This window comes from Periplaneta americana, chromosome 1, assembly GCF_040183065.1.
Source record: "Periplaneta americana isolate PAMFEO1 chromosome 1, P.americana_PAMFEO1_priV1, whole genome shotgun sequence".
Lineage (NCBI taxonomy): Eukaryota > Metazoa > Arthropoda > Insecta > Blattodea > Blattidae > Periplaneta > Periplaneta americana.
In genome coordinates this window covers 10522179-10547928 of record NC_091117.1, presented here as the reverse complement: position 1 = coordinate 10547928, position 25750 = coordinate 10522179, and the positions used below count along the sequence as shown (strand labels likewise).

Below are 25750 nucleotides of genomic sequence, written 5' to 3'. Positions count from 1 at the left end.
GCTTTGCAGCAGTGCTGCCAATAGGACGGAAATTCCGTCAAAAGTGACGGAATTTCGATGTTGATCAAGATTGTTAAAGAAGTTATGTTAATATTTGATTTTATTTGTATATAGATATATTGAGTGGGTCTTACTTTCTTTTTTTAATTTTGACGGATTTCCAGGTGATAGACTGACGGGGCTACAATTTATGTGTTGGCAGCACTGCAGTTTTCCCGCCAAGTGTTAAATACCAAGGAAATGGCAAATTATCCATGACAAGATGATGAAAAACCCAAAATAGAAGGAGCAGGAATAATGTCGAATAAAAAGGACGAAAGTATTGAGATTATGGAAGTAGATAGTTCCGATGAAAATAATAAAGCTTCTACATCGAAGTCTTCTACGCAACAAACAGACCAGAGGAAAAGTCAGAGTAACGTCCCATGGTAAATAAATTGTGTAGTTGCTTGTCCAACCTAACCTATGTTAAAGCTTAATTGTGTACTGTTTGGGTAAAGGGAGATTTCATAAAAATGAGTTTGGAGACAAATGAAAATTAAACTTCGGACCCTCATTGCAAATAATTTTCTATACAAAACACATCATCGATTTTTGGACACTCATTTGTATAATTTAACTTGTGTGTTCATCTTGGGAACAAAATTCCATCTGCTATAAAAATGACTTATCCCCCTTTACCCGAACACCACAGCAATGCATCAAGCATTGTCAGTTTAATAATAATTAGGTAAGTTTACGTTCTGTCTGTACAGTAACAAGAGTGTTCATGACAATCAGTATAGGTGTGGGTTTAAATTTTTGCAGTAAAGGTGGCGGCAAATATCGTGTAATTATTTCTGTGTTTCTCGGATAGTCAAAAGATTAAGGCCAGCTCTTGTTGTTAGACACTTCCCCGCTCAGATTCTTGTTTTCCTTTTACCACATCTGTCAGTTTTTAATTTTTACATTTCAATTTCAGAGCACGGATACCTCCCTTCCCCCATCCACTTGACGTTCCCAAACAGTGTGCTTTTTTTTTTTTTACCTTCTAGTTTATCTTTAAATTTTTCAGTTACCAATATGTTAAGACCCATTTCCTTATTCTTTATTCTATCTTTTTTTGTTTTCTGTACTATGCTGCGAAGGTATCTCATCTCTGTTGCCTGAATTCTGCTTCGATGTTTCTTTGTCATTGTTCATGTTTCCGAAGCATTTTAAAATGTGAGTTAGAGACCTACATAATTTTCTCGCAGGTTACAGGTAGGCCTATATCTTTATTCCATAATAAACGTTTTACTACAGAGTTACGTTTTGAAACTAATAAATTGTATATTCTTCTAGGGATTTGATGTTACTTTACGGCAGCCATGTCAACGAGTAGGCCTACTCGCTGTAGGCATTTTCTCACTCTAGCAATCCCTGCTCATAGGTACACAGTTTGCTTCCCCTTTCACGACTGTAAGACTCCCCTTGTATATTAGGGTTTTTTCACCCCACTTTTATGGAGGAGGGACCCCCCGAAAGCTTGCACTCAGCCTGAGTCTTATTGTTTTTATCACTCCTATTCTCTTAGTGCTGGCCTTCTATGCCCAAGTTGCGGGTTCGATCCCGGGCCAGGTCGATGGCATTTAAGTGTGCTTAAATGCGACAGGCTCATGTCAGTAGATTTACTGGCATGTAAAAGAACTCCAGCGGGACAAAATTTCGGCACATCCAGCTACGCTGATATAACCTCTGCAGTTGCGAGTGTCGTTAAATAAAACATAACTCCTATTCTGTGAATGATTGGGTAGCTGAACGGCCATGCTCTTGTACAAATACTGCATGCCATACCGTGAACTTACCCAGACTATGGTATGTATGATGATGATGATGATGGTGATGGTGATGGTGATGGTGATGGTGATGATGATGATGATATGTGAATTGATGTTGGAGAAATGAGTCCGAGGTCCATTTCGGAAATTACCCAACTATTCTGCCTCAATTGGTTGAGGGAAGAACCCCGGAAAAAAACCCCAACCATGATTTGAACTTGGGCCTGCTCGTTTCACGTCATATGTGCTAACAGTTACTTCACAGTGTAGATATATATTAAGGTTGGATAAAAAGTAATGGCATCAGTTCGATATATCTGACATGGCTTTATTCACAGGGGTACAACATTTACGTACCTTCTATATAGTCGCCCCCCCCTCCTTATTTATTATCTTTTGCCAAATGTTTGGAAGGCGTCGTACACCATCAGCGCGTCCATCTTTGTTGATGTTCCGTATTGACCGCCCTAAAGCACGGATAAGTTCATCTCTGGTATTGTACCGGGTCCCTCGCAGTGGTTCTTTCACTTTGGTGAAAAAATCGTAATCGCATGGATCATATCGGGTGAGTACGGTGGATGTTCCAGTAGTCCGCGTTTTCCGTCTGCCTTGGAGGTACAGCGTGGTACAGTATTACCCCATCAATGTCATATGCCACAATGAACATCACTTTCACATCCCTGCCTTCCCGGAACGCTTTAACCCATCGTGCCACTGTGCGATATGGCAACGCTGCATCGGCATATGCTTCATGCAGTCCCTGAAAACATTCTTGTGCACTACGACTTCAATTTTGATCCAGGAACGTTGCTCTAGTTTTGTAAACATGGTCTTAAGGTGCTCGCACTATCCCTATGAAAGTAAATGTTCTACACACTGCAGTAGATTGACAGAGTACTGTCGCCGCTGGCTACACTAACTCATCTAACAGTCCTTGTTCATGTCCATACAGCTGGCAACTCTCGAACGCACCATCGTCACGTGACAGCAGTGTTGCCATTACTTTTTATCGAACCTATGTAAATACATTTAATCCATACTCAGTTATCACTCTATTCCATTTTTCTAATCTTGATCCTTTGTGTTCTGTTCTCTCTGTAAATTATTATGTCAACTGCATACATCAGTGTTTTTGTATCTTTTCTATAATTTTCTCTTCAATTCTTATTTCGTATCTTATTCATTATTTACAATGTTGCAGACCATAGCCTAGGTGTCAGGACGCTGCTCTGTCTTACTCCATTTCTTGGCTTATGTTTATTTACACTTTATTGTATTTATATTTCCAGGATTGAAAAATGTAGGCCTCAGACCTTCAAAGATATTGTGGGAAATGAAGATACTGTTGCAAGACTCGAAGTGTTTGCTAATACTGGAAATGTACCAAATATTATTATTGCTGTAAGTATTGAAAGATCTGAGAATCGTTATTAACGTGTATTCTTGTACTATTTTATTGCAGTATGCATTCTTGTAGGCTATCTTTGTAACTACACTGGTACAAATTGGAATCACGTCAAATTTGGTCACGTGGTTATCATGGTCCAGTCATGGCCATCTTGACAATCGCCTAATATAAACACATGTTCAAAGTTCTGAAAAACAAAGGGAATTGCTATATTAAACTCATGTTAAATGTGCATTTACGTTATAAACTTGTTCAATGTTGGCCATGTTATGACAGAGAATGTGACGTCACGCCGTAGTCTATCTTTCACTTTAGCCATGCATTTAAGTATGCTTTTCTTTGTTGCTGAGGAATAATTTGGATGAGTATTTTTTTTAAATTTTTGGTATAATGAATACATTTCTCATATGCAGCTTCATGCCTGTCTTTTATATGTAAGCCTGTTGGATATAAATTTGGGTATAGAATTTTTTCTATTTATAAAGGTTAGGATAAAATACTGGTAAAGAGGTCATTGCATACCATAATGCATTTTCAACAAAAAGAACAAACACGAGAATAACAAGAAGAAGAGGAAGAATATATAACAGTATATGGTATTAGTACACTTTAGAAGGGAATATGTAGTAATTATTGATATGAATACTATTGAGCACTGGCAATGAGTTATGTGACGTTATTCTGGCATCAGTTTCTTAGCAACAGCAATGAGTAACATCACATTATTCTGACTTGCTTAGCAATGGATCATTCAGTTGAAACGCTGGAATTCCAGTGTAAATACTTGTACAGATATACAGTATTGATGGCTAAAAGTGATGCCTCGTGTCTGTAAATTTGCAGGTGAATCAAAAAATGTTTTAAAAATTAATTTTTCTCAAAGTAGACAAACTTTGTATATATCAATAGTGTTGAACAGCAACCTGGTATGTAAAATAAAAAAGAAAAAAGATGAGATTATACTTTATCCATATAAAGAAAAGTTTTCCCAAATTTTCTGTAGACACATCTTATGTTCAGACATGGATAAAAACTTTACAAGAAGATTTGAAATATCCTCTTATGTAAGATATTTGTTCGTTATTGAGATATTAAAATATATTTTTGTGCTCCTGTAAAATTTTATATTTTTACATACAAGTTTACTGTTAAACACCATCGATATTTTTCTGCTTTGCAATATCTTCTATTCGAGGACAAAATACAGTAAAATTCCTCGTATCTGGCACCCAAATAACAGGAAATACCAAAACAACGGCACTTTTGGCTAGGCCAAAAAAAAAAGTCATTCATGCAAAAGAGAAGACTCGAAGATGTGAATGTTTTTCTTGTGTCACACATGCCGCATATTGTTCACTCTTTACATTGTTCATGCGTGAAAACATAGACAGAAAACCCCGTTATGTCCGTGTAGATCGGTAAGCTGTCACTTGGGCCTTGCAAACAATTCGCAGAGACAATATCTTTAAATTTACCACTTGAACTCGCCCGTTTTGAAGGACGAGTCTAAATGGGAAAGTGTAAAATTCTCTGTTCCTACAGCGTGTAAAAGTTCCATTCAAATGATAGATAGTATATATAAACAAGAAGACATTAGAGATATGTTAAAAAGGTTCAAATTATCGAGTGCTACTTCATCTTTATATTTGGGACATTGGCTACACTGCTCTTCACATCACATGGCCGCCATTTAAAATTGTCATAAGGTTATGAAAACGTTTACTATTTTTTATGCTATTATGCATCACAATAAGTTATGAACTGATTAATGTACATTACCGTATTTAGTACTAAAAAAAAACATTGTACGTATTTCAAAACTTTGTTTTTAAATATCTATATGAAAATTAGTAAATTTAAACATGGAAAAAAAAATGTTTGTGCAGGACAGTATGTCTTTACATAACCTATAAATGTATTTTCCAATTATCCGGCAAAATCAGTTATCCGGCACTAGCTTTGTCCCACAGTTGCCAGATATGAGGAATTCTACTGTATTAGTTAACTGTCCAATTTTGTGAACATATTGTAATGATAATTTAGTGAATCTAAAGCTTTGTCTCAAAGCTCACGTTTATACTACATGCTAATAACTAGCAACTAGCACACTAGAGAGCTTTGAACATGTATGCTGGAATCATGGCCTTCTTCATAGACTATTTTTCTCAAAGCCATGAAATTACGGTATAGCACTAAATTAAGAAGGCAGTGTCCTAATGCAGTTTAATTACGAGTTATCAGCTGTTATTTTTTGGAAATTCGAATTCTTTGTTTATAAACAGTTTTCCAGTAAACAGTTCATGAAACTTAATTCTCAGCTTTATGAACAGAATGGTAATTTTCTGAGATGCTAGAAAAGAAACGTAGAAAGATGTAGAATTGTAAAAGATGTTCAAAAGATATCTATGAAAATTACGTTTGTCTATCAACAATCGAAATAAATGTGGAAAAAATAAGAGCCTGAAATGTTACAATATTAAAAAAATGTAACGCAAATACCAACAATGTCAATGTTCCAAGTCAACGTGTTATTCTACATTGAACTCACATTTTATTTTCAAAGCATCATCAGATTTTATAACCCCCAATTGTTAATGAGGTATCCATGTTTGTTTAGTGAACAAGTCATCAATCAAGCAAGCATTTTCGTTTACTAGCTACTACGGACTTGATTGCTATGCACTATGTAGCTTTGGATCGTAACTTCTGATGTCACATCTGGCTATTTAGTCAAAAATCTAGTTCACTTCAGCTGAAAATGTAGCTTTGAGACACGACCTAAATAATAATGTAGTTAAACACAATGACTATTTTTGTAGATACGACGTATCACTTCTTTGCCATTGATATTGGTACATATTCAGTAAAGGAATAAAGGGAAAATGATCATTACTAATACAACATATAAATTATATTAAATTTATTTCACTCTCGATCATATTTACAATCCTTACAAATAAAAACCAGTTCATTAAAAATCTAAACAACACAGTAACCCAACCGAGGGCATGAAACATTTCACGCAATTATAGGAATCCTTTGAATTCTCTGTCACTTTTTTTTCTACTGTAGCCAGTTGTATTGATATTGACCCATCAATTGCCTGTGTTAAAATAATAATTTTCGTTGTTGTTTTTCACCACAATGTTATGTTTGTCTCAGGGTCCACCGGTGTAGGCAAGACAACCACAATTCTGTGCCTTGCTCGTATCCTCCTGGGACCGGCATTCAGCTCTGCAGTTCTGGAATTAAATGCTTCGAATGACGGTGGCATTGATGTCGTGCGGAACAAAATCAGAATGTTTGCCCAGCAGAAGGTTACCCTGCCACCAGGGAGACACAAAATTATCATCCTGGATGAGGCAGACAGGTATGATTCTTGTAATCGATAAACAGATTAATAGTCTTCAGTTTGTGTCTGTGCCCAAATATTGTGGTGTAACCTGGACGAAAATGTTACATTTTTCCATGAAAAAATCCAAAGTACAGATTTCTCATATTGGCAAATACATTATAAATTTATTTTAAAGTTTTCAATCATATGATTTATCATTTTTTTTTTTTTTTTTTGTAAATTATTATATGCTAATACATCTTACAAGTTCATCAGTTAGTTACATAAAATTCTAATGGCTTTCTTTTGTAAAATCAAAACACTTCTAATTTTGGTACCATTTCCCCAGAAAATTAATAATTTTGTTCATTCTTATCTAGAATTTCCTCATTGGTTTCTTTATTGTATATACTTTTATCCTGCGACATTACGAATACAAACATTAGGGACTGTATTCTGTCACTTACTCAGACGCTTGTGTGTCACCTATTTGAAGTATACTGATGACTGTCTTATTGCTGAACAAACTTTGAATCTTGAGTCACTGTTTGGCAACAGTGTGCAACTATAGGCAACAGCACACATTGTTTGCAGGTTAATTGTTCCAGAGACTCAAAACAAATGTAGAAGTTCCCAAATGGAACATCACTGGAAGAAGGAGAAATATACTTCCAGACTAGCCCTCATACTTAGAGTTGATGAATTGTTGTTGTTGTTTTCTAATGCCAGGCGTTTGACAATAAAGTCATTTGACCTCTTGCACTCCAATATTTTTCGAAGATATTATCGTGGCCAGCCACTGAAGCACAGATTTTGAGGTTGAAAATGGCAAGTTGTAGCCGATTTAAGTGAACACCATATTTTAACGTTTTGATGGCTACTTCATTCACACACAACCCCCAGAATGTCTGGAGGACCACACGTGCTGTTGGTCAACGGGTCCATTGGACCTAGCTGGGAGATCTTGTTGATCACCAGCTTTCCCTCCTTAAGCCACTGGAGGACGATTTTAGTGCCATAGCAGGTCAGCACTAGGAACAGAAAAGTAGAAAGAGGAGGAAGGAAAGGGAAATGAACCCCTAGGCCTCGGATGCTCTAATGCCGTCGGGGTCGAAGAAAGTAAGAGTTCAATCAGAGGATTGGATAGGAAAGGGTAAAGAGGGAATTAGGTATTGGATAGAGGAAAATTATACCAAATTCAGTCATTAACTCATCAAGCTGACCAGTGCTAATTGATGAGTAGCCCCTCCCTTTAGTTCAGCTCGTAAAACTATCCTTACTAACAGCTGCACCACGGGAAGGTAGGGATGGGACATTGGGTATTTGTCCAGGTTGGTCCTTAAAGCTTTCAATGGGAAGGATTAATGGCTCTCCCCCCTGTATCCAACAGATACCCTTTTGCAGCCAGTTGATGAATAATATTGTGAAATCTGTTGCAGATCTCATACACAGAAGACGGGTTAGAAGCTGTCGTGTTCACTGCCCAGGGAGACATGAGACAGGCACTGAACAACCTGCAGTCCACGTGCAATGGCTTCAAACACGTCAGCAGCGAGAATGTCTTCAAGGTAAGTGGCAGTGAGTACTACACTCTTACTGTATACTGGGGGTGACTTGGAACACGCACCGCAGCGATTTCAATGCTAAAATTTATATTTTGTTATATTAACTCCCCTAATTATTATAGAAGAATATGTTATTAAAAAGTTTTTTGTAGAGAAAAAAATTCTGCATCCATTTGTTTTATTAAATTAGTATTTTTATTATGAGTGTGTTTGGAATTAATTAAAATTAAAAAGTACCTATGACCTTCTTTAATGAAAGCTTAATTACAGTAGGTCATGGATAACTGATATTTTTTGTTTAAAATAAAATAGTTTAGGATCCAACCAGTTATGATAAAATTTAAAGGGGAAACAAATGAATGTGACATCAATGTGAATTCATTTTTTAGATTAACAATGAAAATACCGATGTTTACATTATTTCATGGTAAATTAGTTTTTTTTTTTTTTTTTTTCGTTGTTGGTAACTCTATAGCATATATTATATGCTTTATGGTTGTGCTAACAAATAGAGTTATTTGTCAACAATGTGACGCTGAAACGTGTGTTCAGGTTACTGCCCAGCGACAGTCCTGATATTTTTGATGATTGGTTAATTAATATTAACCCGGCACACTAACAACCACACTCACATTCATACAAATTTCCAGACTCTAGACACCCAGGGAATTTTTCTTCTTCAAGGAAAATTGACTGAGAGCTGAGCCCTGGAATCGAATCTGCTACCTCCAGATCTGTAAGCCAGCAACAGACCACGGAGGCAGTCGTGGTAAATTAGTAAATCACAATAAATGTTCAAATCACTGCCTGCTGATGGCTTGCTATGGCTGAGCCATAATATGCGATCCGGCAGGCAGACCTCCATAGATCATTTCATTCAGGTTTTTTGAGAGCAGATTGAATGGAAAAACTTCTTAAGCGAATAATAGCAGGCATTTCCCATATTTATTATTACAATATTTATAATGTTTTAAAGTTTGAAGTGACTTTTGAATGGTCTTATATAGCCTTCTTTAGGTACAATATCTGTGAATGTAATGTGATAAAACCGATTAAATGGGTTACATTTCTCACAAGCACTTAACAGAAAACTTAATAAACTCTATACAGTTGAGTAGATACCGAATCCTACGTTTTGATGGTAAATACTCCATTTTCACTGTAATGTGATCACAGATCTTTGGTTAAACATATGGCTGCTTGACAAGGATACACCAGTGTTAATCCTTCTTCAATTTCAGGTGTGTGATGAACCTCATCCTCTTCTGGTGAAGGAAATGTTGCAACATTGTGTTGATGGAAACACTGAAAAGGCTTACAAGGTATGTTTATGTTGGAAGTTTGTGTGAAAGAGATATTCTATATACCAAGGCAGAATATTGGGCCCCAGATCGCCACTGTAATGAAATATTCTGGCTGGAATGTATTATGACATCATTTGGTCTGCCCAGGTGTGTTTTGTTCTTTGCACATGCATAATTCTACTCAGAAGTTATTTATGATTTTAGAGTTTTTTGGAGTTCAGCTAGGAGAAGGAGAGTTTTTTGGCCTTTGATTTGTTCTCTATTCTTAGCCTTGGGTTTAGACTGGGTATCATTTGAAGATTAATAACTGGCCTTTTCAAGACCAGAGATGTACCGAAGAACGTCAGGTAAAATCTTCACTTAACATGACGGACTGATTTTCGTGTTTTTTGGAGTTCAGATAGGAGAAGGAGAGATTTTTTGGCCTTTGATTTGTTCTCTATTCTTAGTCTTGGGTTTAGACTGGGTATCAGTTGAAGATTAGTAACTGGCCTCTTCAAGACCAGGGATGTACCAAAGAATGTCAGGTAAAATCTTCACTTAACATGACGGAGAGATTTTCGTGTTTTTTGGAGTTCAGATAGGAGAAGGAGAAATTTTTTGGCCTTTGATTTGTTCTCTATTCTTAGCCTTGGGTTTAGACTGGGTATCAGTTGAAGATTAGTAACTGGCCTCTTCAAGGCCAGGGATGTACCGAAGAACGTCAGGTAAAATCTTCACTTAACATGACGGAGTGATTTTCGTGTTTTTTGGAGTTCAGATAGGAGAAGGAGAGATCTTTTTGGCCTTTGATTTGTTCTCTATTCTTAGTCTTGGGTTTAGACTGGGTATCAGTTGAAGATTAGTAACTGGCCTCTTCAAGACCAGGGATGTACCAAAGAATGTCAGGTAAAATCTTCACTTAACATGACGGAGTGATTTTCGTGTTTTTTGGAGTTCAGATAGGAGAAGGAGAAATTTTTTGGCCTTTGATTTGTTCTCTATTCTTAGCTTTGGGTTTAGACTGGGTATCAATTGAAGATTAGTAACTGGCCTCTTCAAGACCAGGGATGTACCGAAGAACGTCAGGTAAAATCTTCACTTAACATGACGGAGTGATTTTCGTGTTTTTTGGAGTTCAGATAGGAGAAGGAGAGATCTTTTTGGCATTTGATTTGTTCTCTATTCTTAGCCTTAGATTTAGACTGAGTATCAGTTGAAGATTAGTAACTGGCCTCTTCAAGGCCAGGGATATACCGAAGAACGTCAGGTAAAATCTTCACTCAACGTGACGGAGTGATTTTCGTGTTTTTTGGAGTTCAGATAGGAGATGAAGAGATTTTTTTGCCTTTGATTTGTTCTCTATTCTTAGTCTTGGGTTTAGACTGGGTATCAGTTGATGATTAGTAACTGGCCTCTTCAAGACCAGGGATGTACCAAAGAATGTCAGATAAAATCTTCACTTAACATGACGGAGTGATTTTCGTGTTTTTTGGAGTTCAGATAGGAGAAGGAGAAATTTTTTGGCCTTTGATTTGTTCTCTATTCTTAGTCTTGGGTTTAGACTGGGTATCAGTTGATGATTAACTCCCAACCAGTAACTGGCCTCTGCAAGGCCAGGGATGTACCGAAGAACGTCAGGTAAAATCTTCACTTAACATGATGATGTGATTTTCGTGTTTTTTGGAGTTCAGCTAGGAGAAGGAGAGTTTTTTGGCATTTGATTTGTTCTCTATCCTTCCAAATTCTAAATTAGAAAATAATTGGATTTCTCCTTTCATCCTACTTTTAGGATTAAGCTTTCCATGGATAATGTAGAGCCAGCTAATGTATTTTTCCATCCATATTGGTATACGTGAATTTTGTTAACTTCAATGTGGTTTATCAGACTTTATACTTGTACAGTTATTGATGATTGATGTTGTGTAGCCATCGAGTTATGTTATTGTATTTCTCGGAATCATTGTAACTGTTAGCAGATGGTCAGGCATTACTCTCAAATATTGTGAAAACCATAGTATTTGTTACTGCACTGATTTACTTACTACTACAGAGCTAACTCCGCGGACATTTGTGTTGGTGTAAAAATCCCAATTAACAATCTACATGACTGTAACTCCCACATACTCAGTACCACGGCAAACGATCATCAACGTTTAGGGATTCCATGCAGACATCATGGTATAATTCAAAATGTCTGCCAGCAATGAAAGTAACTAATTTAAGCAATTAGTAATGAAAGTAACGCGAAGTAATAAGTTTGAAAGACTCGAATGATCGTGGGTAACAAAGTAACACATACTGTTCTGCTTCACTTTTATTTAATCTTGTCCAAGGTGGAGCTGACAAAAGATAAAGCTGAAGAATTGATGTCCATTGAAATGAATTTGCTTGCATTCTTTATGATTTAAATAGTGTGCTCTTGTGTCTAAATTTTTTTGCATGTTCTCCTCCTCTTCCCTTTCTTCTCTATCTCATCCCTTTTTCCTCGTCTGTTCCACTCATACCTGTTTTTTCTGCTCTTTCTCGTCCCTTCTGTTCTTCCTCGTCCCTTCCGCTCTTCCTCGTCCCTTCTGCTCTTCCCCATTCCTTCTGCTCTTCCTCGTCCCTTCTGCTCGTCCTCGTCCCTTCTGTTCATCCTCGTCCCTTCTGTTCATCCTCGTCCCTTCTGCTCTTCCTCGTCCCTTCTGTTCATCCTCGTCCCTTCTGTTATTCCTCGTCCCTTCTGTTATTCCTCGTCCCTTCTGTTCATCCTCGTCCCTTCTGTTCATCCTCGTCCCTTCTGTTCTTCCTCGTCCCTCTGCTCTTCCTCGTCCCTTCTGCTCTTCCTCGTCCCTTCTGCTCTTCCTCGTCCCCTCTGCTCTTCCTCGTCCCTTCTGTTCATCCTCGTCCCTTCTGTTCTTCCTCGTCCCTTCTGTTCATCCTCGTCCCTTCTGCTCTTCCTCGTCCCTTCTGTTCTTCCTCGTCCCTTCTGTTCTTCCTCGTCCCTACTGCTATTTCTCGTCCCTTCTGTTCTTTCTCGTCCCTTCTGCTCTTCCTCGTCCCTTCTGTTCTTCCTCGTCCCTTCTGCTCTTCCTCGTCCCTTCTGTTCTTCCTCGTCCCTACTGCTATTTCTCGTTCCTTCTGTTCTTCCTCGTTCCTTCTGTTCTTCCTCGCACCTTGTTCTTTCTCGTCCCTTTTGTTCTTTCTCGTCCCTTCTGCTCTTCCTCGTCCCTTCTGTTCATCCTCGTCCCTTCTGTTATTCCTCGTCCCTTCTGTTATTCCTCGTCCCTTCTGTTCATCGTCCCTTCTGTTCATCCTCGTCCCTTCTGTTCTTCCTAGTCCCTTCTGTTCTTCCTCGTCCCTTCTGTTCTTCCTCGTCCCTTCTGCTCTTCCTCGTCCCTTCTGCTCTTCCTCGTCCCTTCTGCCCTTCCTCGTCCCTTTCACCTGCTGTTTGTCGTCAACATTTTCCTCTCCTCTCTTCCCTCTTTCTCATGTCTTCGTCCTCCTCCTCCTCCAGTTCATTTTTGTTTTCCCATCTTTATCATTTACTTTGTTAAGCACAACATTCCTGCTCTGTCACCATATTAGTGAGACTGACCTCTTCGTCTGTTTGCTACTTGTTCCCTTTTCTCATCTTTATATTGTGATTGTACACTTCAATCTTCAGATAATATCTCATCTCTGGAAACTTGGATATGCAGCTGAAGACATAATCGGCAATATATTTCGGTTTACTAAAACCATGCAGATGCCTGAGGAACTGAAGCTGGATTTCATAAAGGTTGGTGTAGCTTAATGTTGTTCAGTTTCGACCACCATATGTGTCCTGTTACAATATCACTGCAACTTTTGCCCCCGTTTTGGTATTTTATAATTCGTTATGTTTGTTTGTTTGCCCATGAGGTCTGTTAAAGTTTCACGCCATGTTTTTCTTTTTTTAACCCTCTCCTGGTTTCTTGTCCCTTTTGAACTGAAATTTTATATTGTAATTTATTTAATTTACTCAATTTTCCAAAATATTGGGGTGCAAGATTAGATAAGAACCAACCATATGTGGGATTATGAATAATGTGTTTTGTGTGCAATCCAGTAAACCAAAGTTCATCTCATTTGGTTACATATTAAAGGTTTTTATTGATGTATGCCTTTCGAATGATAGTTCAAGAAAAGAACACTACAGAATAAACTTCTTTCACAACATGGCAGTAGAACGGAATTATTGTGATACACGCAAAACACACCGTACTTTCTCGAATATCCACGCCCTCGAATGAGCCATGTACTCCACTTTTGAAAATAGGGGGTGGGAAATAAAAAATAAAACAAACACATATTACAAAAATAAAAGTTTCAACAAATGTACTCACGACAAGTTAAAAACAATTAAATACAGTTCAGTTAACAATAAATTTTATCCTGGAAGAAGGTCCTCCAGTCTTACGCAGTTTTCACTTGCATAAAATTTACAGGCTGTAGCACGATTTCCATGTTCCTCCGCATCTTTGATAATTTTAAGTTTTTCACTTCAAGGAAAGGATCAAAATCTCTTATCTTTAGTGGTAGTCATTTTCAGAATTGAAAATATGTTGTTGTTTTCTAATGCCAGGCGTTTGACAATAAAGTCATTTGACCTCTTGCACTCCAATATTTCTCAAAGATATTATCATGACCAGCCACTGAAGCACAGATTTTGAGGTGTTCCGAATCCATTTCTTGGTTTGAGTTGCACAATGGGCAGTTAGGGGACTGATATATTCCAATTCTATGCAGGAGTTTGGACAAACAGTCATGGCCTGTTGCCAATCTAAATGCAGCTACAGACGATTTGCGTGGTAAATCAGGAATCAACTGTGGATTATGATGCAGAGAGTTCCATTTTTTCCCTTGAGATTGTGTTATCAAATTTTGTTTGTTGAAGTCTAAGTATGTAGATTTAATAAATCTCTTCACAGAGTAATACGTAGATTTAGTAACAGGTCTGTAAGTAGCAGTGCTGCCCTTCTTTGCTAAAGCATCCGCATTCTCGTTTCCCAGGATTCCACAATGGGATGGTATCCATTGGAATACAATTCTTTTATTGAGTGATATTAATTGAGAGAGCATTTTAGTTATTTCTGCTGTTTGAGATGAAGGTGTGTGTTTAGAGACGATTGATAGAATAGCTGCTTTGGAGTCTGACAATATAACTGCATTCCTAAATTTATTGATGTGGCATAGAAGATTCCTGAGACATTCACTTATTGCAATGATTTCACCATCAAAACTTGTTGTTCCATATCCAAGGGATCTATAAAGTGAGAAGAGACAGCACGTAACACCTGCACCGGCACCTTGTTCCCTGGAGATTAAGGATCCGTCGGTGTATAAATGAAGCGAGTTTTGTGGAGGGTACCTACTATTAATTGTCTCTAAAGACAATTGTTTCAGTATTTCAGTGTTTACTTCTGATTTCAGTATTTCTTTTGAAAATATGAGGTGCACAAACTATACTTATCACACTTAAACTTGATTCTGACACATGTACTGCTAATCCAAACGCCATTTAACAATGTGAACAATTGAAATACCCGATTGGGATGATAATGGCATGTGCTTCGCCTTAGGATAGGAGGAAAATTGGGCAATGTTGCCAACTTCATTTTAAATAAGCCGTGTACGCGTATTTTTTACTTGTGTATATCGGAAAAAAAGTACGAGAAAATAGGGTAATGTGAAAAAAGTATTTGTAATAACTCATTTTCCATTCAGTTGTGTTGAAATTGGTGTCTTTTGTACAGAATGATGTGTAATTGAATCTTAACACGTGTGTTCTACAGGAAATTGGATTGACTCACCTGAGGATAGTGGACAGTCTTGCAAGTCTCCTGCAGCTAACAGGCCTGCTAGCAACATGCTGTCAGGTGGCTATGGATGCAACTGCGAGTATGTGTAAGTGAAATCCATTCATTTTCTTACTTAAACAATGTAATATTAGTCTGAAACAAAATGTTTACATGTCTTACTCTTTCCTCGAGACAAAAAAAGTTGCATCTGACATGATATCTCCAAATGTTCAGCTGTGTGCGCTCTTATAACAGGTACACTGCAAAAGAAATGCTGAAACGAAATTATGTAATAACTCATTTTTCATTCAGTTGTCTTGAAATCAGTGACTTTTGTACAGAATGATGCTTCTTTCTCCTCGTGTAGAAAAAAGTCTGCTTTGGAAGGTCAAAATGACCATTTTTTTTTAATTTTGCCGGCCTCTCCCGTCCAAAAGCAGCAGGATAGAGACTTGTCCTTTATACTGGAGATAGAGTACGACGAACTGTATTCAACGCACTCATCGCCTTTGTTGTGACCATACGTACTGCGGAGTTATGGCGGCAAGAAAGTCCGTGGAAAATCAGAAAGTGTTCGCGATTGCCATTTTGATGTTATCGTGTAAGAAGTAAGTCAAGGGGAAATACAGGGCCGCATCCCTTTCCTCGGTATGGCCATTATTTCCGGAATTAGAGACTCAAATATTTCAGATACCCAAAAATTAAGGCTAGAAAAAAGAGCGGCAGATTTGCCGGATTTTTGCGGTGATTACTAGGAAAGATGCGGGGATGCTACAGTTAAAAGGGCGGGCCTCTGAGCCGCTTCGTTCTCCTTGTGTAGAAGAAATTCTATTTTGGAAGGTCAAAATGACCATTTTTTTTAATTTTGCCGGCCTCTCCAAACGCAGGAGGATAGACAATTGTCCTTTATACTGGAGATAGTGTTCGACGAGCTGTATTCAACGCACTCATCGGCTTTGTTATGACCACACGTACTGCGGAGTTATGGCGGCAATAATGTCGGCGGAAGGGTGGTTAAACCGTTCCCCTTTTTTTCTCGAAAATCAGAAAGTGTTTCCGATTACCATTTTGATGCTATCGTGTAAGAAGTAGGTCAAGGGGAAATATAGGGCCGCATCCTGTTCCTCGGTATGGCCATTATTTCCGGAATTAAAGACTCTAATATATCAGGTACCCAAAAATTAAGGCTAGAAAAAAGTGCGGCGGATTTGCCGGTTTTTTGTGGTGATTACTAGGAAAGATTTGTGGATGCTACAGTTAAAAGGGCGGGCCTCTGAGCCGCTTCGTTCTCCTTGTGTAGAAAAAATTCTGTTTTGGAAGGTCCAAATGACCATTTTTTTGAAATTTTGCCGGCCTCTCCCGTGCAAACGCAAGAGGATAGAGAGTTGTCCTTTATACTGCCGATAGAGTTCGGCGAGCTGTATTCAACGCACTCATCGGCTTTGATGTGACCACACGTACCGCGGAGTTATGGCGGCAAGAATGTCGTCGGAAGGGTGGTTCCCCTTCCCCTTTTTTTCTCGAAAATCAGAGAGTGTTCGCGATTGCCATTTGATGCTATCGTGTAAGAAGCAAGTCAATGGGGAATACATGGCCGCATCCCGTTCCTCGGTACGGCCATTATTTCCGGATTTAGAGACTCAAAAATGTTAGGTACCCCAAAATTGGGCCTAGAAAAAAGTGCGACGGATTTGCTGGATTTTTGCGGTGATTACTAGGGAAGATGCTGGGCTGCTACAGTTAAAAGTGCGGGCCTCTGAGCCGCTTCGTTCTCCCTGTGTAGAAAAAAGTCTGTTTTGGAAGGTCAAAATGACCTTTTTTTGAAATTTTGCCGGCCTCTCCCGTCCAAACGCGCGGGGATAGAAAGTTGTCCTTTATACTGAAGATAGAGTTGGACGAGCTGTATTCAACGCACTCATCGGCTTTGTTGTAACTATACGTACTGCGGAGTAATGGCGGCTAGAATGTCGGCAGAATAGTGGTTTTTCTTCCCCTTTTTTTCTCGAAAATCAGAAAGTGTTCGCGATTGCCATTTTGATGCTATCGTGTAAGAAGCAAGTCAATGGGGAATACATGGCCGCATCCCGTTCCTCGGTACGGCCATTATTTCCGGATTTAGAGACTCAAAAATGTTAGGTACCGCAAATTTGCGCCTAGAAAAAAGTGCGACGGATTTGCTGGATTTTTGCGGTGATTACTAGGGAAGATTCTGGGCTGCTACAGTTAAATGGGCGGGCCTCTGAGCCGCTGCGTTCTCCTTGTGTAGAAAAAAGTCTGTTTTGGAAGGTCAAAATGACCTTTTTTTGAAATTTTGCCGGCCTCTCCCGTCCAAACGCGCGGTGCTAGAAAGTTGTCCTTTATACTGAAGATAGAGTTGGACGAGCTGTATTCAACGCACTCATCGGCTTTGTTGTAACTGTACGTACTGCGGAGTAATGGCGGCTAGAGTGTCGGCGGAATAGTGGTTCCCCTTTTTTTCTAGAAAATCAGAAAGTGTTCGCGATTGCCATTTTGATGCTATCCTGTAAGAAGCAAGTCAATGGGGAATACATGGCCGCATCCCGTTCCTCGGTACGGCCATTATTTCCGGATTTAGAGACTCAAAAATGTTAGGTACTCCGAAATTGGGCCTAGAAAAAAGTGCGACGGATTTTGCTGGATTTTTGCGGTGGTTACTAGCGAAGATTCTGGGCTGCTACAGTTAAAAGTGCGGGCCTCTGAGCCGCTTCGTTCTCCTTGTGTAGAAAAAAGTCTGTTTTGGAAGGTCAAAATGACCTTTTTTTGAAATTTTGCCGGCCTCTCCCGTCCAAACGCGCGGGGATAGAAAGTTGTCCTTTATACTGAAGATAGAGTTGGACGAGCTGTATTCAACGCACTCATCGGCTTTGTTGTAACTATACGTACTGCGGAGTAATGGCGGCTAGAATGCCGGCGGAAAATCAGAAAGTGTGCGCGATTGCCATTTTGATGCTATCGTGTAAGAAGCTAGTCAATGGGGAATACATGGCCGCATCCCGTTCCTCGGTACGGCCATTATTTCCGGATTCAGAGACTCAAAAATGTTAGGTACCCCGAAATTGGGCCTAGAAAAAAGTGCGACGGATTTGCTGGATTTTTGCGGTGGTTACTAGGGAAAATGCTGTGCTGCGGCTAGAATGTCTCGAAAATCAGAAAGTGTTCGCGATTGCCATTTTGATGCTATCGTGTAAGAAGCAAGTCAATGGGGAATACATGATGCATCCCGTTCCTCGGTACGGCCATTATTTCCGGATTTAGAGACTCAAAAATGTTAGTACCCCAAAATTGGGCCTAGAAAAAAGTGCGACGGATTTGCTGGATTTTTGCGGTGATTACTAGGGAAGATGCTGGGCTGCTGCAGTTAAAAGTGCGGGCCTCTGAGCCGCTTCGTTCTCCTTGTGTAGAAAAAAGTCTGTTTTGGAAGGTCAAAATGACCTTTTTTTGAAATTTTGCCGGCCTCTCCCGTCCAAACGCACGGGGATAGAAACTCGTCCTTTATACTGAAGATGGAGTTGGACGAGCTGTATTCAACGCACTCATCGGCTTTGTTGTAACTATACGTACTGCGGAGTAATGGCGGCTAGAATGATTTTCTCGAAAATCAGAAAGTGTTCGCGATTGCCATTTTGATGCTATCGTGAGAGAAGCAAGTCAATGGGGAATACATGGCCGCATCCCGTTCCTCGGTACGGCCATTACTTCCGGATTTAGAGACTCAAAAAAATTAGGTACCCCAAAATTGGGCCTAGAAAAAAGTGCGACGGATTTGCTGGAGTTTTGCGGTGATTACTAGGGAAGATGCTGGGATGCTACAGTTAAAAGGGCGGGCCTCTGAGCCGCTTCGTTCTCCTTGTGTAGAAAAAAGTCTGTTTTGGAAGGTCAAAATGACCTTTTTCTGAAATTTTGCCGGCCTCTCCCGTCCAAACGCACGGGGATAGAAACTCGTCCTTTATACTGAAGATGGAGTTGGACGAGCTGTATTCAACGCACTCATCGGCTTTGTTGTAACTATACGTACTGCGGAGTAATGGCGGCTAGAATGTCGGCGGAATAGTGGTTTAAACCCTTCCCCTTTTTTTCTCGAAAATCAGAAAGTGTTCGCGATTGCCATTTTGATGCTATCGTGTAAGAAGCAAGTCAATGGGGAATACATGGCCGCATCCCGTTCCTCGGTACGGCCATTATTTCCGGATTTATAGACTCAAAAATGTTAGGTACCCCAAAATTCGGCCTAGAAAAAAGTGCGACGGATTTGCTGGATTTTTGCGGTGGTTACTAGGGAAGATGTTGGGCTGCTACACTTAAAAGTGCGGGCCTCTGAGCCGCTTCGTTCTCCTTGTGTAGAAAAAAGTCTGTTTTGGAAGGTCAAAATGACCTTTTTTTGAAATTTTGCCGGCCTCTCCCGTCCAAACGCGCGGGGATAGAAAGTTGTCCTTTATACTGAAGATAGAGTTGGACGAGCTGTATTCAACGCACTCATCGGCTTTGTTGTAACTATACGTACTGCGGAGTAATGGCGGCTAGAATGATTTTCTCGAAAATCAGAAAGTGTTCGCGATTGCCATTTTGATGCTATCGTGTAAGAAGCAAGTCAATGGGGAATACATGGCCGCATCCCGTTTCTCGGTACGGCCATTACTTCCGGATTTAGAGACTCAAAAAAATTAGGTACCCCAAAATTGGGCCTAGAAAAAAGTGCGACGGATTTGCTGGATTTTTGCGGTGGTTACTAGGGAAGATCCTGGGCTGCTACAGTTAAAAGTGCGGGCCTCTGAGCCGCTTCGTTCTCCTTGTGTAGAAAAAAGTCTGTTTTGGAAGGTCAAAATGACCTTTTTTTTGTAATTTTGCCGGCCTCTCCCGTCGAAACGCGCGGGTAATAGAAAGTTGTCCTTTATACTGAAGATAGAGTTGGACGAGCTGTATTCAACGCACTCATCGGCTTTGTTGTAACTATACGTACTGCGGAGTAATGGCGGCTAAAGTGTCGGCGGAATAGTGGTTTAAAACCCTTCCCCTTTTTGTCTCGAAAATCAGAAAGTGTTCGCGATTGCAATTTTGATGCTATCGTGTAAGAAGCAAGTCAATGGGGAATACATGGCCGCATCCCGTTCCTCGGTACGGCCATTATTTCCGGATTTAGAGACTCAAAAATGTTAGGTACCCCAAAATTGGGCCTAGAAAAAAGTGTGACGGATTTGCTGGATTTTTGCGGTGGTTACTAGGGAAGATGCTGGGCTGCTACAGTTAAAAGTGCGGGCCTCTGAGCCGCTTCGTTCTCCTTGTGTAGAAAAAAGTCTGTTTTGGAAGGTCAAAATGACCTTTTTCTGAAATTTTGCCGGCCTCTCCCGTCCAAACGCACGGGGATAGAAACTCGTCCTTTATACTGAAGATAGAGTTGGACGAGCTGTATTCAACGCACTCATCGGCTTTGTTGTAACTATACGTACTGCGGAGTAATGGCGGCTAGAATGTCGGCGGAATAGTGGTTTTAAACCCTTCCCCTTTTTTTCTCGAGCATCAGAAAGTGTTCGCGATTGCCATTTTGATGCTATCGTGTAAGAAGCAAGTCAATGGGGAATACATGGCCGCATCCCGTTCCTCGGTACGGCCATTATTTCCGGATTTAGAGACTCAAAAATGTTAGGTACCCCAAAATTGGGCCTAGAAAAAAGTGCGACGGATTTGCTGGATTTTTGCGGTGGTTACTAGGTAAGATGCTGGGCTACTACACTTAAAAGTGCGGGCCTCTGAGCCGCTTCGTTCTCCTTGTGTAGAAAAAAGTCTGTTTTGGAAGGTCAAAATGACCTTTTTTTGAAATTTTGCCGGCCTCTCCCGTCCAAACGCGCGGGGATAGAAAGTTGTCCTTTATACTGAAGATAGAGTTGGACGAGCTGTATTCGACGCACTCATCGGCTTTGTTGTAACTATACGTACTGCGGAGTAATGGCGGCTAGAATGATTTTCTCGAAAATCAGAAAGTGTTCGCGATTGCCATTTTGATGCTATCGTGTAAGAAGCAAGTCAATGGGGAATACATGGCCGCATCCCGTTCCTCGGTACGGCCATTACTTCCGGATTTAGAGACTCAAAAAAATTAGGTACCCCAAAATTGGGCCTAGAAAAAAGTGCGACGGATTTGCTGGATTTTTGCGGTGGTTACTAGGGAAGATGCTGGGCTGCTACAGTTAAAAGTGCGGGCCTCTGAGCCGCTTCGTTCTCCTTGTGTAGAAAAAAGTCTGTTTTGGAAGGTCAAAATGACCTTTTTTTGAAATTTTGCCGGCCTCTCCCGTCCAAACGCGCGGTGCTAGAAAGTTGTCCTTTATACTGAAGATAGAGTTGGACGAGCTGTATTCAACGCACTCATCGGCTTTGTTGTAACTATACGTACTGCGGAGTAATGGCGGCTAGAATGTCGGCGAAAATCAGAAAGTGTTCGCGATTGCCATTTTGATGCTATCGTGTAAGAAGCAAGTCAATGGGGAATACATGGCCGCATCCCGTTCCTCGGTACGGCCATTATTTCCGGATTTAGAGACTCAAAAATGTTAGGTACCCCAAAATTGGGCCTAGAAAAAAGTGCGACGGATTTGCTGGATTTTTGCCGTGGTTACTAGGAAAGATGCTGGGCTGCTACAGTTAAAAGTGCGGGCCTCTGAGCCGCTTCGTTCTCCTTGTGTAGAAAAAAGTCTGTTTTGGAAGGTCAAAATGACCTTTTTTTGAAATTTTGCCGGCCTCTCCCGTCCAAACGCGCGGGGATAGAAAGTTGTCCTTTATACTGAAGATAGAGTTGGACGAGCTGTATTCAACGCACTCATCGGCTTTGTTGTAACTATACGTACTGCGGAGTAATGGCGGCTAGAGTGTCGGCGGAATAGTGGTTTAAACCCTTCCCCTTTTTTTCTCGAAAATCAGAAAGTGTTCGCGATTGCCATTTTGATGCTATCGTGTAAGAAGCAAGTCAATGGGGAATACATGGCCGCATCCCGTTCCTCGGTACGGCCATTATTTCCGGATTTAGAGACTCAAAAATGTTAGGTACCCCAAAATTGGGCCTAGAAGAAAGTGCGACGGATTTGCTGGATTTTTGCGGTGATTACTAGGGAAGATGCTGGGCTGCTACAGTTAAAAGGGCGGGCCTCTGAGCCGCTTCGTTCTCCTTGTGTAGAAAAAAGTCTGTTTTGGAAGGTCAAAATGACCTTTTTTTGAAATTTTGCCGGCCTCTCCCGTCCAAACGCGCGGGGATAGAAAGTTGTCCTTTATACTGAAGATAGAGTTGGACGAGCTGTATTCAACGCACTCATCGGCTTTGTTGTAACTATACGTACTGCGGAGTAATGGCGGCTAGAATGATTTTCTCGAAAATCAGAAAGTGTTCGCGATTGCCATTTTGATGCTATCGTGTAAGAAGCAAGTCAATGGGGAATACATGGCCGCATCCCGTTTCTCGGTACGGCCATTACTTCCGGATTTAGAGACTCAAAAAAATTAGGTACCCCAAAATTGGGCCTAGAAAAAACTGCGACGGATTTGCTGGATTTTTGCGGTGGTTACTAGGGAAGATCCTGGGCTGCTACAGTTAAAAGTGCGGGCCTCTGAGCCGCTTCGTTCTCCTTGTGTAGAAAAAAGTCTGTTTTGGAAGGTCAAAATGACCTTTTTTTTGTAATTTTGCCGGCCTCTCCCGTCGAAACGCGCGGGGATAGAAAGTTGTCCTTTATACTGAAGATAGAGTTGGACGAGCTGTATTCAACGCACTCATCGGCTTTGTTGTAACTATACGTACTGCGGAGTAATGGCGGCTAAAGTGTCGGCGGAATAGTGGTTTAAAACCCTTCCCCTTTTTGTCTCGAAAATCAGAAAGTGTTCGCGATTGCAATTTTGATGCTATCGTGTAAGAAGCAAGTCAATGGGGAATACATGGCCGCATCCCGTTCCTCGGTACGGCCATTATTTCCGGATTTAGAGACTCAAAAATGTTAGGTACCCCAAAATTGGGCCTAGAAAAAAGTGTGACGGATTTGCTGGATTTTTGCGGTGGTTACTAGGGAAGATCCTGGGCTGCTACAGTTAAAAGTGCGGGCCTCTGAGCCGCTTCGTTCTCCTTGTGTAGAAAAAAGTCTGTTTTGGAAGGTCAAAATGACCTTTTTCTGAAATTTTGCCGGCCTCTCCCGTCCAAACGCACGGGGATAGAAACTCGTCCTTTATACTGAAGATGGAGTTGGACGAGCTGTATTCAACGCACTCATCGGCTTTGTTGTAACTATACGTACTGCGGAGTAATGGCGGCTAGAATGTCGGCGGAATAGTGGTTTAAAGCCTTCCCCTTTTTTTCTCGAGCATCAGAAAGTGTTCGCGATTGCCATTTTGATGCTATCGTGTAAGAAGCAAGTCAATGGGGAATACATGGCCGCATCCCGTTCCTCGGTACGGCCATTATTTCCGGATTTAGAGACTCAAAAATGTTAGGTACCCCAAAATTGGGCCTAGAAAAAAGTGCGACGGATTTGCTGGATTTTTGCGGTGGTTACTAGGTAAGATGCTGGGCTACTACACTTAAAAGTGCGGGCCTCTGAGCCGCTTCGTTCTCCTTGTGTAGAAAAAAGTCTGTTTTGGAAGGTCAAAATGACCTTTTTTTGAAATTTTGCCGGCCTCTCCCGTCCAAACGCGCGGGGATAGAAAGTTGTCCTTTATACTGAAGATAGAGTTGGACGAGCTGTATTCAACGCACTCATCGGCTTTGTTGTAACTATACGTACTGCGGAGTAATGGCGGGTAGAATGATTTTCTCGAAAATCAGAAAGTGTTCGCGATTGCCATTTTGATGCTATCGTGTAAGAAGCAAGTCAATGGGGAATACATGGCCGCATCCCGTTCCTCGGTACGGCCATTACTTCCGGATTTAGAGACTCAAAAAAATTAGGTACCCCAAAATTGGGCCTAGAAAAAAGTGCGACGGATTTGCTGGATTTTTGCGGTGGTTACTAGGGAAGATGCTGGGCTGCTACAGTTAAAAGTGCGGGCCTCTGAGCCGCTTCGTTCTCCTTGTGTAGAAAAAAGTCTGTTTTGGAAGGTCAAAATGACCTTTTTTTGAAATTTTGCCGGCCTCTCCCGTCCAAACGCGCGGTGCTAGAAAGTTGTCCTTTATACTGAAGATAGAGTTGGACGAGCTGTATTCAACGCACTCATCGGCTTTGTTGTAACTATACGTACTGCGGAGTAATGGCGGCTAGAATGTCGGCGAAAATCAGAAAGTGTTCGCGATTGCCATTTTGATGCTATCGTGTAAGAAGCAAGTCAATGGGGAATACATGGCCGCATCCCGTTCCTCGGTACGGCCATTATTTCCGGATTTAGAGACTCAAAAATGTTAGGTACCCCAAAATTGGGCCTAGAAAAAAGTGCGACGGATTTGCTGGATTTTTGCCGTGGTTACTAGGAAAGATGCTGGGCTGCTACAGTTAAAAGTGCGGGCCTCTGAGCCGCTTCGTTCTCCTTGTGTAGAAAAAAGTCTGTTTTGGAAGGTCAAAATGACCTTTTTTTGAAATTTTGCCGGCCTCTCCCGTCCAAACGCGCGGGGATAGAAAGTTGTCCTTTATACTGAAGATAGAGTTGGACGAGCTGTATTCAACGCACTCATCGGCTTTGTTGTAACTATACGTACTGCGGAGTAATGGCGGCTAGAGTGTCGGCGGAATAGCGGTTTAAACCCTTCCCCTTTTTTTCTCGAAAATCAGAAAGTGTTCGCGATTGCCATTTTGATGCTATCGTGTAAGAAGCAAGTCAATGCGGAATACATGGCCGCATCCCGTTCCTCGGTACGGCCATTATTTCCGGATTTAGAGACTCAAAAATGTTAGGTACCCCAAAATAGGGCCTAGAAAAAAGTGCGACGGATTTGCTGGATTTTTGCGGTGGTTACTAGGGAAGATGCTGGGCTGCTACAGTTAAAAGTGCGGGCCTCTGAGCCGCTTCGTTCCCCTTGTGTAGAAAAAAGTCTGTTTTGGAAGGTCAAAATGACCTTTTTTTGAAATTTTGCCGGCCTCTCCCGTCCAAACGCACGGGGTTAGAAACTTGTCCTTTATACTGAAGATAGAGTTGGACGAGCTGTATTCAACGCACTCATCGGCTTTGTTGTAACTATACGTACTGCGGAGTAATGGCGGCTAGAGTGTCGGCGGAATAGTGGTTCCCCTTTTTTCTCGAAAATCAGAAAGTGTTCGCGATTGCCATTTTGATGCTATCTTGTAAGAAGCAAGTCAATGGGGAATACATGGCCGCATCCCGTTCCTCGGTACGGCCATTATTTCCGGATTTAGAGACTCAAAAATGTTAGGTACCCCAAAATTGGGCCTAGAAAAAAGTGGGACGGATTTGCTGGATTTTTGCGGTGGTTACTAGGGAAGATGCTGGGCTGCTACAGTTAAAAGTGCGGGCCTCTGAGCCGCTTCGTTCTCCTTGTGTAGAAAAAAGTCTGTTTTGGAAGGTCATAATGACCTTTTTCTGAAATTTTGCCGGCCTCTCCCGTCCAAACGCACGGGGATA

At 40.8% G+C, this 25750-nt stretch overlaps 1 protein-coding gene across 1 annotated transcript in view; it reads left to right on the top strand.

The window, feature by feature from the left end:
* Positions 1–223: 223 nt before the first annotated feature.
* LOC138704730 (replication factor C subunit 2-like) overlaps positions 224–25750 on the top strand; it is a 313672-nt gene continuing 288145 nt past the window's right edge. The window contains exons 1-6 of the mRNA XM_069832940.1: positions 224–428; positions 3089–3200; positions 7981–8109; positions 9348–9428; positions 13039–13152; positions 15188–15299. Of these exons, the coding sequence (XP_069689041.1) occupies positions 298–428; positions 3089–3200; positions 7981–8109; positions 9348–9428; positions 13039–13152; positions 15188–15299 (679 nt within the window). The 5' untranslated portion in view covers positions 224–297. The remainder of the gene's footprint in view (positions 429–3088; positions 3201–7980; positions 8110–9347; positions 9429–13038; positions 13153–15187; positions 15300–25750) is intronic.